Source organism: Chroicocephalus ridibundus, chromosome 1 (genome assembly GCF_963924245.1).
Source record: "Chroicocephalus ridibundus chromosome 1, bChrRid1.1, whole genome shotgun sequence".
Classification (NCBI taxonomy): domain Eukaryota; kingdom Metazoa; phylum Chordata; class Aves; order Charadriiformes; family Laridae; genus Chroicocephalus; species Chroicocephalus ridibundus.
In genome coordinates this window covers 70,457,283-70,473,049 of record NC_086284.1, presented here as the reverse complement: position 1 = coordinate 70,473,049, position 15,767 = coordinate 70,457,283, and the positions used below count along the sequence as shown (strand labels likewise).

The 15,767-nt window shown below is 41.8% G+C and overlaps 1 protein-coding gene across 4 annotated transcripts in view; it reads left to right on the top strand.

Annotated features, from left to right (window-relative positions):
- The window catches only part of LOC134517337 (opsin-3-like), a 102,589-nt gene that overhangs the window by 70,755 nt on the left and 16,067 nt on the right, over positions 1–15,767 (top strand). Inside the window, exon 5 of one of the 4 annotated variants that reach the window (XM_063338765.1) lies at positions 4,589–4,610. The exons of the other annotated variants lie outside the window; for them this stretch is intronic. Coding sequence (XP_063194835.1) covers positions 4,589–4,603 — 15 coding nt within the window. The 3' untranslated portion in view covers positions 4,604–4,610. Of the gene's footprint in view, positions 1–4,588; positions 4,611–15,767 lie in introns of those variants that run through there. 4 annotated transcript variants of the gene reach the window in all.

The window sequence follows — 15,767 nt, the reverse complement described above, 5'->3', positions numbered from 1 at the left end:
CTTACTGAAATTGCTTGTGTTCTTCTGAGGACACGCTGGGTGTTAATGTGTATGCTGCAGGGTTGCCAAAGGTATTGCCATCTATTTACAGGAAGAATACTCAAACATTTGGGGGGAGGGAGGAGAAAAGAGGGACGAGAAGTGGAAGGGATTTCATGACCTTGAGAATAACGTAAAGGAGGAGGCCATTTGCAAATACTTACCATTTTCGTGACAGATCCCCTTGAACACAAATGTTCACTGCAATTACAGTTTTTGTGGACTTCTGCGTCCTTCCTGTTAAAATTTCAGTTCAGCTACATGCCAAAATAGATAATGAATTTTGTCTCATGAGGACCAAGGCCAATTCTAACACTTCTAAAATGCCTAGATGCAGTTCAGGTCCCTTATTCCTGTAAATAGCATTTTCAGTACACAGAAGTAAACTTCCTAATGTTTCTGTGTTGACAGCTCTGACTCTAAAGTTTGATAATGGCCAATCTGGAAGTTTTGAAAGTGTTTTACAGTAAGAAACTTGGAAAATAGGCATAATTTATGAAAATGCCTTATCTTTTTTATTACATTACATGTTAGAGGTTATTCTCTATTTCCTTTCTTTATTATGTCCATTACAGTATTATAAAGCAAATAAACCCCCTTTATCCTTTCTTGCTCAGTGTATGCTGGAGCCTACCCTTAGTGTTTATCAACAGCAGCATTATATTATTATGGAGTCTAGATAAGGGAAAAGTTGAATGTAACAGCCAAATACATTCCAGTTTTGCCACAGCCTGAGATCATTCTTTGTCTGGTGCATCTAACCTAAAGTTCTTAAACAAGGAATGAATCTACTGGAGTTTGAGGGAAAGATCTCAGGCAAGCCATGAAACCTCCCTGAAATCAGACGGAAACCGTACTATTGCCTTCCCCAAGGCCAGGACTTCATTTCCAAAGTCTAGTTTGAGCTGATGCTGAAAAAGATAGAGAGCTCCATTTGAAAAGTTCCAATGCTGAAGCAAAACAGTAACTTCTTCTCCTTCCCCCTACCTTTTGCAATTCTTACGGAAACTTCTCAACAGCAGCATCTGTCTTGCTTCTTTATTCTCTGAGCACTTTGACTGAAGTCCTTGAGTTCCATGAGATGATCTGACGGTGCTGTCGTCACTGGAGCAGGCTATAACAGGGATCACAAGTACATTTTGGCACTATCTTTACACATGGAGCACATCCCAAATAGCAAGAGTACGGATGCCAGAGGAAAGATATGGCTCCTACAACACATGAACTCAGTACAGAGCCTTGGGTGCCTCCATATGTCTCACAAACAGAATCACATGCACAATTACCTGTGCCGACAACCTGGCTTCCACAGATACACACACAATTAAGGCTGGTTTTATATTCTCAAAGTGCTCCAAGCAGTTATTGAGAACTGAGTATTCTGCAGCATCAAAGGCTTATGAGCCAGTCACGCTGCTGTGGGTGTGCTGAGGCAAAAACCAAAGGCTTACTGTGTAGAAAATTTTGATTAGCAAAAATAAAACCGGGGTGCTTGCATATCACAGGAATGTAGCAAGCTGTCTAAAATCATTCTTTCCTTCCAGCAGCTGCCTCTTTCAGCTACAAAGGAAATACTTCTGAATGCGTGTTTCCCGATATGGGGTTTACTTTTGATCCAGTCAATCATCTCTTATAAGGAAAGATCAGTGTGGGATGATCTGTCTACGAGGGGAAGATGTGTTAGGACAATTTTGAAGCAAGGCAGGCTGTTTCTTAGCAGCAGGAAATGAAAAGACTGTACAACAATTCAGGAGCACCATGGCAGGGAACTGGAAGCAGTTCCTTAAATGTACTTCCTTCGTCTCCAGTCATATGCGAGACCAATGTACATTTCTCTCTTTGAACACCGAGAATGTTTCATTTGTTTCCCACTGCCTGCTGTTGCACAGCTGCCACCAGTTAACAAAAAAATGCAAGAGGGCAAAGTTAAATCAGTCTTGGAGGGTGGATCATTAGTTGCCAGCTGGAAGTTGCTGCATGGGTTGGGTTTTTTTCATAGTTAGCTTCCTTATTGTTGCAGAAATCAAGACAAAAATCACTCCTGAAAAGGAGCTCAGTCAGATATTGGGTAAATACTTCTCACTGTAATAAAACCAAAATAATAGCTAATGCCTAGCATTAATCTGCAGCTCTCATCTGCTGTGCCACTGTGTATTAGCAGTGAAAATAATTGTTTTTATCTGACACTGAGGAATGAGCTTCACTCAAAAAGGGTGCAACGCATCCCTCCGTCTGTTCCCCTTCCTTTCAGAACAGGAGCAGTAGTAACACCCTCATCCCGTGCGTCACCAGCATTCGCATCACCTCAGCTACTCTATAGTTGTTCTCATTCCTTTCTGTAAATTCCACGCCTCAGGAAAAGCTATCTTCTTCCCAGCAGTCAGCTTTTCTGGGCTTCATGCTTAGCTGAGAATTGTCACAGGAGGCTGGTGCCTCCCAACACAGAAATCATCTGGCCTGCATTTTTCACAGTCCTCTATTTTCGAATGTGAGATGCCACAGTAGGCTATTTACTCCTGCATCTTCTAAATACACTGAGAACATATGGCTTAATTTTTAGTTCTCTGCACATAACCTAACCTTTTTGCTTTGGGAATTGCCCTGAAAATTGCAAAACAGCATTGGTTGACTGCAGCTGTGCTGTTAGCTTCCAGCTATCATAAATCAATGTGGAATATCGTGGAAGCGTCAGCCTTAAAACTCATCCTGCACAGCACACGTTTAAATTAACTCTCAAGCAGGCCCTGAGTCACTTTCATGGTCGAGGAACCCCCAGAGAAAAAGTTTTGTCTTTGCCGTTGCCTTCTGCACTGACCTGAGGCAATAAAATGATGAATTTCTTTCCAGTCGCAGGGAGTCCCTCGGGTGGGATGCCTTGGGGCACACGCCTCTCCTCCTTCCTCGGCTCTCCTCCAGGAGGAGAGAGACACACCATTTAAGCTGGACTGTTGCTGGGCTGATAACATCACGCCAGGCAGACATTAAACCTCAATGACAAAGCTTAAACGACTGTAAAACACTAAACTGCCTGAGACCGAGTGATGTTCAGGGGGAAGCTGGAGGAGACAGTAGAGGAAGAGACTCTGTTTTCCCTGTTCTCTCGCTATGGGTGCCTAGGGCTGCCCTCCCCAAAGGGCAGGCCCCCAAAAATGCAGGCCATAGCCAAGTACCATGACATCTGGGCTGGCGCTGCCCCCCAGTTGCCAGGGCTAGCTGGGCAGGGTCGGCATGCTTAGGCTTTCAGTGCATCAGTCTTTTACAGTTATACAGTTAACGCAGTTATGCAGATTTTCTGTTTCATCTTCTCTTCCCTCTCTCAGTGTCTTATTCCCCTCACAGCTCCCTGTCAAGCTTGCATTGTCTCTCTTCAAACTTCCACCCATGCAACCACCCGAAACAGATTTTTAATGACAGCTTCAACTACCTTCCTTTCACCATGACAGAAACCTGCTCGCGTTACGTGCAAGCAGGTATTAAGCATTTACCCGAGAAACATGGAGCTCCCCCATAGCCATGGGCTTGCTGTTGAGGCGATGATCGCTTGGAGCATCTTGCTTTCATGTATTCTGTAGAAAAGCACAGGAACCCCGTCATGGAAGAGCTTTCTGGGTGTTGTAACTGTGCTTGAGGACATACTGCACTGAGAGCCAGGGATCATTAGCTGGAAACATAATGGCGAGGCAACTTTTGAGGTTAACCTTATCTTACATATAAGAAGTTCATTTTTTATTGATACAGAAGTTGAGATGAATAATGAGTGCTTGAGAGGGGATGGTTATGGATGAGGCACAGTGAGACTGAGTGAATCTGCGCTCGCTATTTCACGTAATTTCAAGTTAGCCCACAGAGAAAACAGAATTTGCTGCATTGCTAACTGACAGCCAAATTTAAGTCAAATTAAACCTGTGTCACTCAAAGATCTACAGAACCAATCACTTGGAAGCCACTGATCAGATACTAAGTCACAACCTTAGCTGCTCCATTGCAGCTCATGGGTTTCCCACTAATTACTTCCACACGTTTAGTTGCCCAGGTAGTGCACCTAAGGCTCCCTGGACTACTGAAACTCAGGCTAGCACATCTGATACTATTTTGTGTATTAGAATTTGGAAAAAAGCCCATCCAAACCCTGTGATCAGCAATGTGCTATTTCTGGTGTCAGAAAGTGCCTCTGAGCAAAAGTAAGGAGGGAGAGTGTGAGGGAAGGGATGTATTAGATGTGAGTAAAAGTCCCTGATGAGCAGTTTGATTTCTACTCTCTGTCTTCTTGTGTTAAAATCATTGCACTTTTAAAAATAGAAGCTGACCCTGTCATTTTCCCCAAGGATCTGGTGAACTGATGCTGAAAAGAATATATACACTTACTTGAAAATAATTAATACTGTGACCTTTCCAAATTTATCATGTATTGGGGAGGGGAGGTGGGCTGGGTGAGAGAGAAATTAAATAGAAAGAGTGAACAAACTAAACCAGTTACAAAGACTTTTTTTTTTTTTTCGCTGGTGGACAATGAGATTTGTATAATAATAATAATAATAATGTACTTAAGAGTGTTCCTCAGTGAGACCTGGACCCAGCACGTGCAACTGTGCTTCTCATGAGTGAGCATTTACTCAGACCACGCAGCCCTGGTGCTCCAGTGGGACTGCTCACACGCTGAATTGTCTTCAGGTTTATCTTCACTGTTCATGCCCACAAGGTAAAACAGCCACCTGGGCCCAAGCTGAGAGCCTCTATGGAAGGGCTGTGAAGAAGCAGGGGAACATTGTTGGAATCCGATGCGTGATACGCAGGAGTTAACCCAGCAGGGAGATGGAGTTCCCCCAGCAGGTTAGAACTGTGAGCAAAAAGGAAAGGCGTTTCTGTATTATTTTGCTACATTAGGATGTATGATAGCACACCATCCAGAGATCACGAGTCAGACACCCCCCAGGCACGCTGTGGCTGCGTTGGTCCCCGAGAAGCTGTACCGCCACCACCACCCGCCTCTCACCCAGTGGGTCACTACCCACACCAGCCTCCTCTTCCAGGGCCTTCGTGGAACATCCCTGCTGCCAGACGAGGAACAAGGAGTCCTCCTTTCTTTAATGATAATCTGTCTGTGCCTTGTATACGCAGTTTTCTAACAACTCTTTTCAGTCCTTCTTGATCTTACCTCAGGCACTGAGCAGGGAGAAATGCATACGCACTTTGGAAAACAGAGCTACATATGATAGTAATAAAAAAATAATAACAACCTTAACATTTCCCAACTGGCTGTATAACAACTGTATTTTCACAATCAGTTTTCATATGGTATTGTGCAATTTTCTGTATGTCCAACAAAGGTAATGTTTCATTTTTAAAGCTGCAGGAATATGTGGATAAGTTAATGCCATTTTTTTTTTAAGGCTGCTCATTTTCCCGCTTGGAAAACTAAGATATTTTATCTGCATGAGAACACAAAACTACAGATGTGGACAGACAGTATACAGTGAAAGGACAATTGTGTCAAGCCTCATTTTATGCACTAATTGGAACACACCTATTAAGTCCTGAAAAGAGACCCTCTTTGTTAGTTCATGCCCTTCTAGAGTTTTGTGGGCTTACCATAAGATCTATTATCATACGTTGCTATAATTTTTCATTAAAATTAATGTATATGTTAATAGTCATGATCTGTTTTTTCATATTTTCTCTTCACTGGTAGCTTTGAGTAAATAATAGTCAACATAAAAAAGTGATGCTCCATTACCTTCTCAGTCATCTGGAAATGGCAAGAATTTTTGTCCAAATAGAATTGCACACTTGAGCTTTTAAGTTGACAATGTTAAAATGATCTTTTAGTGCAGAATACACTATGTACAATACTATAGTACAGTTCAGAAGTGTTTTGACTTTATCTCTCTCCCAACATGCAGTGTTATGACTTTTTAAAATTGAGGGGCAAAGAGAAGAAAGGTCTCAAGGGCACCTTTGCTGCTGTCATAAGGTATAACTGCATTTCACACATTGAGTTTAAAATTACTTTAGGAATTTATCTTGCGGCTCATGACAAAAAGATCAGTTCAGGCAAGTAACCTGGGCATTTAACTAAGTTCCCAAGCAGCACCAGTCAGCCTTCACGCTGCCCCAGACTACATCCTTGGCACAACCCATTGAGTATGTTGACATGAGCTCAGCCTTGTCCTGCCTGCTGTGTGGATGTTCTCTGGGGGCTGATCCAAACTCATCATCGCAGAAGGGTTTAAGACTTGCTTCTTTAGACCCCAGGCAAAAGCAGGAAGCAGGCAGCCAGGCCATCTCTCGTGCAAGCAAAATATTAAATAAAGTTGGAAACTAATACGCATGAATGAACACAAATACAGGATAAGTACATGTGGTTTAGACTATATAATGACTTGCAACTTATGGCTAGGGAATGCAGTAATGGAAGTTACGTCCAGTTAGAAGATCTTCCTTTCTGGAAACACAGAAAGTGAAGGGCAGCAATATCTATTTACTTTATATATAATTTTAAACAGCATCTAATATGTCGATATCTCTTCCTGTATTGCTTTTTTCATAGCACTGGAGAAACACGGGGCTTCACAGAAGTGGGAAGAGACCTCCACATTAGACAAGGGAAATTAACAGGTCAGAATGCGAAAATGCAATGAGTAGGGCTTGTAGCAAAGGCAATGTGATCCTTTTGTAGTCCATACCCACTCTGCAAAAGAAAACAGGCATTTCTGAAAGAATGAGAAAAGAGGAGACTCCAAAGAGAATGAAGCTGAGGTTAAATTTGAAGTGACAAGCAGCACAGAAAGAGAGAGGGAGGATCCCTTAAGGGTACAAACTGGGACCAATACTATTTGATGTCTTCAGAGACATAGGGGGATTGAGTGCACCCTCAGATGACACCAAACTGAGTGGTGCCATTGATATGCCTGAGGGAAGGGATGCCATCCAGAGGGACCTTGACAGACATGAGGAGTGGGCCTGTCCAAGTGTTATGAAGTTCAACAAGGCCAAGTGCAAGGTCTTGCACCTGGGGCAGGGCAATCACCAGTATTAATATAGAATGGGGAATAAATGGATTGAGAGCAGCCCTGCAGAGAAAGACTTGGGGGTACTGGTGATTGAAAAGCTGGACGTGAGCCATCAATGTGTGAATGCAGCCCAGAAGGCCAACTGTATCGTGGGCTGCAAAACAAGAAGCGTGGCCAGCAGGTCGAGGGAGGTCAGTCTCTCCCTCTACTCCACTCTGGTGAGACCCCACATGGAGTACTGTGTCCAGCTCTGGGGTCCCCAGTACAAGAAAGACACGGACCTGATAGAGCAGGTCCAGAAGGGCTGGAACACTTGTCCCTTGAAGAAAGACTGAGAGAGGTGGTGTTCAGCCTGGAGAAGACTCTGGAGAAACCTTGTTGTGGCCTTTCAATATATAAAGGGAGCTTATAAGAAAGGCAGATGGAGACTTTTCACTAGGGCCTGTAGTGACAGGCAAAAGGAGTAATGGTTTTAAACTGAAAGAAGGTAGACTTACACTGAATGTAAAGAAGAAATTTTTTATGATGAGGGTAGTGACACACTGGAACAGGTTGCCCAGAGAAGTTGTGGAGGCCCTATCATTGGAATTGCTTAATGCCAGTTGGACAGAGCTTTGAGCAACCTGATCTAAAGATATTCCTGCACATGGCAGGGGGATTGGACTAGATGATCTCTAAAGGTCCCTTCCAACCCAACCCGTTATACCATTCTATGATATAGAAAGTAATCTTGTCATATAATACACTTATAGTAGGTCTTTTCTTGTCTCTTCCACATATTCTGTAAACCTGGATGACTAATCTATTTCTTCAGAGGCTTAAGTGATCAGTGTTATTTAGAATAAGCCCCTAGGCACGATGCAGGTAAACATGTTAATCTATTTGGATGAGTCAACTTTCCAAAAAAAAAAAAAAAAAAAAAAAAAAAAATAATAGTTGAATCTCAATTTAAGAGGTCCCTTAAGAGGTCCACCTTAGTGCATTTTCATTGAGATTAGCTTAGAAAAGAGGAACCATTGCTTCAGCTGTTTCCTGACAACCTTACAGGTGATGCTGGTCAATAGAAAGGGTCATCGTCACATTTACCCTGGCAGAGACAGGGAAATCAGAGTTAACTGCAGTGGTTGAATCACAGGAGATTAATGTTGCTGCCTACTTGAAGCCTAGCACAGAAATATCTGTAGGAAAAGATTTGACCTCTAAAACCATTGTCGCTATCCAAAAGGCAATAAAACAACAAACTGTTTAAGGGTTCAAAGAATCTGTAGAGTTACACATCTCAACTTTTCTCCAGTACAGGCAAAACAGCTTCAGTCAAATTGTTTGCACTTGCCTATTGTGATCAGCCTACAGTTGTGCTTCAGGACACCATTTGCAATCAGCTATTTTTCATACACTTCAACCTGTAACATTAAACCTGCAGGACAGATTGAGAGATATATTGAAGTTTCCAGTATCCGGAGCTTACTACAGAAGCAAGGAATGTGGTATATTCACAGCTAAAAAAAAAAAAGCTGTTAGGATTATTATAAGCAAGGCCCCTTGGTGTCCTGTTTGCTCTTGAAAGCGTACACCAGCAGAAGCTCAACCAAAGCGGTATTTCTTTGCTGTCTTCACGTGTACATTTCTCCTCAAGAGTCTGGATGGTCAACAGCTCAATCAGTGCTAAGTCAAATGCAGGCAAAAAAGGATAAGGTATTAATGACAACTGTGCTGTTTCTCACTTGCCATTACTGCAGTGTGATCTAAAGGTTGGGTGAAAGCACTTGGCATTTTGGTATCTTTTTCTGGACTGATTTCCAAGTTTGGTGTGGACAGTTAAGGTCCTACAAAGGCATACAGGATCTACAGTTAGACCACACTTGTGCTGCTCTTCAAAATAGTATCGCCAAGCCATGCTGAACAGATGTTATGAGACCTTCTGTTGCAGTGATCTCAGCTGCAACGCCAGGTCAGGGATCAGACTGAATTTTAGCCCGTGCCTTGCTCTGGCTACGGTCAAGCATTAATTTTGCCTCAGCATTCCCCATTTTAATTCTGATGTTTCTCCTTTTCTATGATAGGTCCACATTTCACAGCTATGTATTTGCTGCAGCTTACCATTTCAAAGCTGAATGCAGGTGTAGGTCAGATGATGAAGAAAACAGAACCTCTAATGCGATGCAACACATTATATAAACAAGAATTTAGTTGCTTTATGAGGACAATCAAATTCAACAGATGAAAAAGATTTGATAAGTGTAACCCTGGAGGTAACAGAACCTCTCATTTTCCTCTCCTGTTCAATCACTGAATAATCTCTAGTGATGTGTCTATGACATAATACTAAAATTCTATATAGAACACGATGTTTTTGTATATTTTGTGTCAGCTGACATTACTTCTTAGAGTTTTACTGTATCTACCAGGTATATCTTTGTAGTCATGTATCCAGCTAAGAATTGAAGCAACAATCATTTCAGATTAGGTGGATAGAGAAAAAAGCAAATGAGATTTCCTGAATATTTTTCAACATTTAGGTAACCTCCTCTAAACAAATATTGTTTATTGATTTAATCCTCGTATCATTGTAAAGCAGATCATTATCATCATCCTAGTTTTACAGCAGGAGAAATTTGAGGATCAAAGGTTAGATTACTGTTCAAAACACCATGAAGTTGCATGGCAAGTCTAATTCAAATCTGTAGAACTTTATTTTGTGATTTAATCATGATGTCCTTCTTCCTTCAGGGCAAAAAAAGCTGCTGTACTCAAGGAAATAACTGTTGCCACAGTATGGAAAAAACAACATAAAACTATACTGGGTCTGTAATTCGTTAGAATAAATCCCTTTTCATTATAAACTGCATCATTTAATGCAATTCAGAAATTTGACAGCATCCAAATGAAAAAAAAATAATTGAGGTTCCCTGTCTTTTGAAGCAGAAGCTGTTGCAGAGCTTTGTTCCTCTGATGTTTAGTATATTAATTGCTTTCAAACTAAATTTATCTGTAGCCAGTTCATGAACATTTATTCCTGATTTACTCAAAGAGCCTTTCTTCTTTGGTAGTTGTCGTCTTTTCACTGCAAAGGCACACTGCAAACAGATCACCTTCTGTCTCCATATTGCTGGGCTGAACTAGTTTAGTGCTTTTTGCTTCCTCCAGTGACCTAGGCTCTTAGCTGATTTTTTTCTCCCTAGTATTCACTGTCAGGGCATTTGGGAACAGTTCAAAGCTACGTGAGGGCAGGAACAGACTAGGTATTAGGAAACATTTCTTTAGTGAGAGATTGATCAAACACTGGAACATTCTTCCTAGATAAGTGGTTGATGCCCCAAGCCTGTCAGTATTTTAAAGGCATTTGGACAATGCTCTTAATAATACGCTTTAACTTTTGGTCAGCCCTGAAGTGGTCAGGCAGTTGGACTAGATGATCATTGTAGGTCCCTTCCAACTGAAACTCTTCAGTTCTATCCTATCCTACTGATGTCAAATCTAAACACAATTATAAGCATCTTTAGTACTACTTTTTGCTATATATAATCTCATGCTCGAAAGTATTCAGTGCTCTTGATGCTGTGCAAATGCCTGTGACCAAGAATATGCCCAGTTGATATCACTAATGTGTAGTCATAGCAAAAGCAGTCCTGCAAAGGTCCTATCTTTCATTAGTTGCATTCCCTTGCTTTGTAGGCAATGGGCCACTCTTGTGGCATGGGTATGTGGTGGCAAAAGCAACACTCTGGTGAATGACACATTGCCTTCATAGTACTTTCCTTTTCTGTTCTGCCCTTGTAGTAACTCTTCTAGCTTTCTGAAATTATGAAAAATTCAAATAAAAAACAATTATTCAAATTATAACCATTTTGGTAATCGTGCTCGGGACTGTGTATTTCGCTGGGGGAACAACTTCTTAGGAGTCCATTAGGTGTTAGTAGAGGACCAACCCTTCGATGCATTAGGAGTTATTCCTTGTTTCTGTCTTGTTTGCAGCGCTTAACTCTCTTGATTATTAACTTCAGAACCTGGACTGAAAACAAGAACATCAGTTCTACAGTGATTTCTTAAATCCCTTTATTCTATTAAATTAGGGCCGGATTTTCAGAAATGGGTGTGTAGAAATATGCAGGGTCGATTATATAGGGTACAACTATTCTATACTGAGTACTTTATGGATGACCCTGCTTCAGGTGTAATATTTTATCCCTTTTAGGGGCAATACTTACTCACGACCTTACAACTCACCCAGGGCTTTGTAAGACTGCTGTGTATGCTGGCTTTACACCAAGAGGAACACACTACAAGTAGGATTCAAAGGTTGACCAAAACCACATATAACTTGTCTTCTTTTGCACCTTCACTGCCTTCTCTCTCAGTGGTGGCCAACATCAAAATCAAGGGATTTCTATGTGAGTTATAAAACAAAAAACAGGCAGTTTCGTAACTTGTTGGGCAGTTTCCCATTAAAGCATTTTCTTAGTGCAAAATGTTGTTTCTGCAAAATTAGAAGTTGTTAATTTTGCCAATTTTATTTTCAGCGGGGGAAAAAAATAAGGACAAAACACCCCATTTCAGGGCAGATCTCCATGCCTAAGCCTTTACACCTCAGTTCCTGTAAAAGGTATCTTCATTGAAAAACACCGTCCTTCACCCAGGCAGATCAAGCTTCCTGAGCAGCCTGCATCCCCCATGCACCAGAGCAGGAACAGTGGTGGCTTAGCTAGGGAAGGACATGCAGTGAAATGTAGTCCAGCCCAGAAATCTGGTTCACAGGGGAACACACAGAATGAAGCTGAACTTTAATTCCCTGAAGGCATCTACCTGTAATTTGATATTTTGACAGTCCAAGGTCTTGTCTGGATTTTTTTTTTTTGACAATTTGTTTTGGTTTTGTCCGAGATAAGAAAGAAACTGTAGAAGAATTAGAAATCCCATCACAACAGAAATCCTGATTTCTCAACCCAGTCAGTTCTGTTGTTTCCTGTTCTGTTGCATCCTCTCTTTTTGTTTATACATAAAGCCAAACAACTGCTACCAAAACACAGTCAAAAGTCAAACCAGCCATGGCAATTGCTAATTCTGTCTTACGTAAAATCAATACCTGATTGGCTGCAAACCAAGGTAAAGATAAAAAAAATGGAAAGACTTGGTTTCTATCCCTTATACCCACCTCTTACCACACTGCAGCTCTCTGCCTGAAAAACAGCATCAGCTCTGTAACAAAAGCTCTCATCCAGCAGCAGGATGCATATCTGGTAATTAAAAGGTTCTCACAGCATTCCCATATCAGAGCATCTCCAGTATGTCATGCATAGCAAGTGATGGAAAGATCGTTTTGGACAACAGAAGCTGTAGCAACAGGCAGGTGGTATGGGAATGTGGGGGAAGGGAGCGCTCGTGAGAACCTGTACTTCAGCCAGAGGCAGAATGAAAGATAGTGCTGAGGAAGAGGCAGTAGATAAAATGCCCAAGAACTGCTGAAGTCTTTGTGTGTGCGTGAGTGTTGGCAGAATGTAAGACAGTGACCCACCCTCAAGCAAAAAGACCCTGAGTAATTCACAAGGGAAGATAGCCAATGGTATCATACTACAAAAATTACTTCATGAAAATAAGGCTTTGGATTTCCTTGTGCAGTGTGCTTGGTCTCAGCCTAAGTAAAACTCTGTAAGGAACACATCAGAAAGAACTGTTTTCCCTAAACTTGTGTTACACACATAGGCAAGGAGAGGAAGCTCATAACCGCCAGTAAAAAAGAACACCATAAGATCACGTTTCTACAAGTGTTCATTAATGTACTTTAGTCATAGTGGAATTGGGGCAGGAATATATCAGCATAAACCTGTCACAGTCAGCTGGAGTCTTTCTTTCAATCCTTTTGGGCTGATACAGAGTCCATGGGTGAAAAACTGAAAATGCAAGAAGAAACTGGATAGGCAGAACAGCGTATTGACTGTGACTAAATAAACACATACATTTTTCAAGTGTCAAAATACTTCTTGTTGTTATGCTTTGAACTTTCAGCAAAATGCGAGTTATTTCAAAATGATCTGGAATCATTCATCCCATATTACAGTTGTAACAGACCTTTCATTCTCCTCATGAAGTAAAATGTTACTGTAGGGACTGGTAAATTTGCTGCTGCCTCTGTCAGTCAGGATGCATCAATCACACTGCAAAGCCCTAAACAATTCTGACTTAATGAAATGGGAATAGGAAATAGAGGCAGGATCATTTTTGTTGCTATTCACCGAAGTTCTTTGCCTGTACTGCATCCAGTTCTGGAGCCCCTACTACAAGAGAGATATGGACGTGCTGGAACGTGTCCAGAGAAGGCCCACGAGGATGATCCGAGGGCTGGAGCACCTCTCCTATGAGGACAGACTGAGAGAGTTGGGGTTGTTCAGTCTGGAGAAAAGAAGGCTCCAAGGAGACCTTATAGTGGCCTACCAGTATCTTAAGGGGGCCTCCAAGAAAGCTGGTGAGGGACTTTTTAGGATGTTGGGTAATGGTAGGACTAACTAGAGGGAATGGATTAAAACTAGAGATGGGTCGATTCAGACTGGACGTTAGGAAGAGGTTCTTCACCACGAGGGTGGTGAGACACTGGAACATGTTGCCCAGAGAGCTGGTGGAAGCCCCATCCCTGGAAGTGTTCAAGGCCAGGCTGGATAGGACTCTGAGCAACCTGATCTAGTGGGAGATGTCCCTGCCCATGGCAGGGGGGTTGGAACTAGATGATCTTTAAGGTCCCTTCCAACCCTAACGATTCTGATTCTTGCTCCTCACATTGCTTTAGGAAACACTTCTTAAGCTTCATTTAGGTAGGAGGAGATAACTTCACGTATGCTATTCCTTTTGTATACTGTATGGGGATTATTAGATCTATTTAAGGGCAGAGAAGAGCACGTGCGAGATAAATATGACAAAAAGACAATATGTCTTTTTTTCCTGCAGTGATAAACCCCACTAAAAGCAACAGTGCTGTCTTAAACCAATGTGCATTGAAGACGTAGCAGCATTGTTGATATTATGCTTTCATGTGCACAACCAGACCCTTTGAAATTCAGCAGCCATGCTGGTTACATTGAAGTATGGGTAAAGAAAAGTTTCTCTTTCTTTCCTCTAACAAAATAATTATCATTAGTTTATGATCCCTGCAGCTTTGATCTCTCATTTTATTCACTTTATATGAGAGTACATATTTCATGAGGACTTATCTAAAGAGAGTACTTTTAAATGATCAAGGATTATCTGAATGGTTTGCTATATCCATGAAAATAAGGTAATATTTCTCAGACATTGGTATATGCTCTTTTGTTTCTGCCTTCCCTGCTCTTCTACCATGGAACAACTTCATTAATATTATTTTGGTAACAGCTTATTGATTTGTTTTCTTCTCATCTCTACTGTTCTTGGAATGCTCCAACTGCTCATTAAAACACCTAATGGCCTGATAGCTACGTTCAGCCCCATGCATTTGTGAAGTCTAAATTAGGTCCATCAGATACCTTATCATTTCATTTGTATAGAAGAAAACAAGCACTAGAAGTAACTGAATAACAACCCAGCACCTCCAGCAAGGAATATTGCTAGGGAAGAAAAATAACATTGCTCAGCTTCAGCAAATCCTCCTGTCCTTTTTTTGTGAAAAAGTAGGCTCAGAAACAGGCCTCAAGCAGAATATTCCCCACCTTTCCTTCCCGGTTATCTGCCCATACACCTGTCCTCGTTGTGCTCAGGATATAGTACCTTATATGAGCCTCCTGGCTTACGTGCCTCATGGGCAGCAAGGCTGGGCCTAGGGGTAGACCTCAGGCACTTTTAGCTTGCACAAGAGACACATCTCGTTTCTTGCCTTAACTTGCCAAATACTCTTCTTACCGTCCCTGTCTTGATTCAAGGTGTAGATACTTTGGACCAGGAATGCCACCTAGTCTACAAAACATCAACAAGTCATGAACTCCAGCCATGTTCATGTTACACTTCCTTGAATTACTATAAGAATGACTAAATTATGCTTAAATGAAAAAAAAAAGCAAAACCCACAAACCTCTAGTTTTATAGAAAACAATACAGAAACCCCCAAACATCTTCCGTTCCCCCCCCACAAAGAGGCTCACCTGCACAGGAGACATACCCACAGCACGTGGTAGCAACAGTGCAGGATGCGTCTCCACTCCAGGACTGAGGGTGGGGAAAAGACACCATTTAGAAGGCGGGCCAGCAAAATACTTTAATCAGGCAGCTCAGTTGCAGTCAGGCGACTATCTGGGAGCACGGCAATTAACAGCAGCTGACACAGCCTGGAGTCAGCACTGGTAGCAATTTTCCCCTCTGGCTGCTTCCATAAAATCAAGGCAGCTGTGATGTCTACTGCCTGCCCTCCCTGAACCCCTCAGGGTTTCTGGAGACCTCTCACAAGCATATAAGGAGTTGTTGCTTCAGTAATTATCCCTTATCTGTCAGCATCCTGTAACCATGAGGGTATTTGATTCGTATTTGTCTATGCGTAGAAACAGGTCACCAGAGGAAATGAGTTTTCTTATTTCAGTTTTCATGCAGATGACTATGAGCACATAGAGGAGGTTGCTTAGAGTGTAGCAGTGTAACCCCACAACTCTGCTGACATTAGTCTTTTCTCAGTTTAATTTGTGGGATTCATGTGTTTACAAAGAAGCTGAGCCTCAGCAGAAGTCAATTACTGTTCATAACTCTACCTTTGTTTTTCATTTTGAG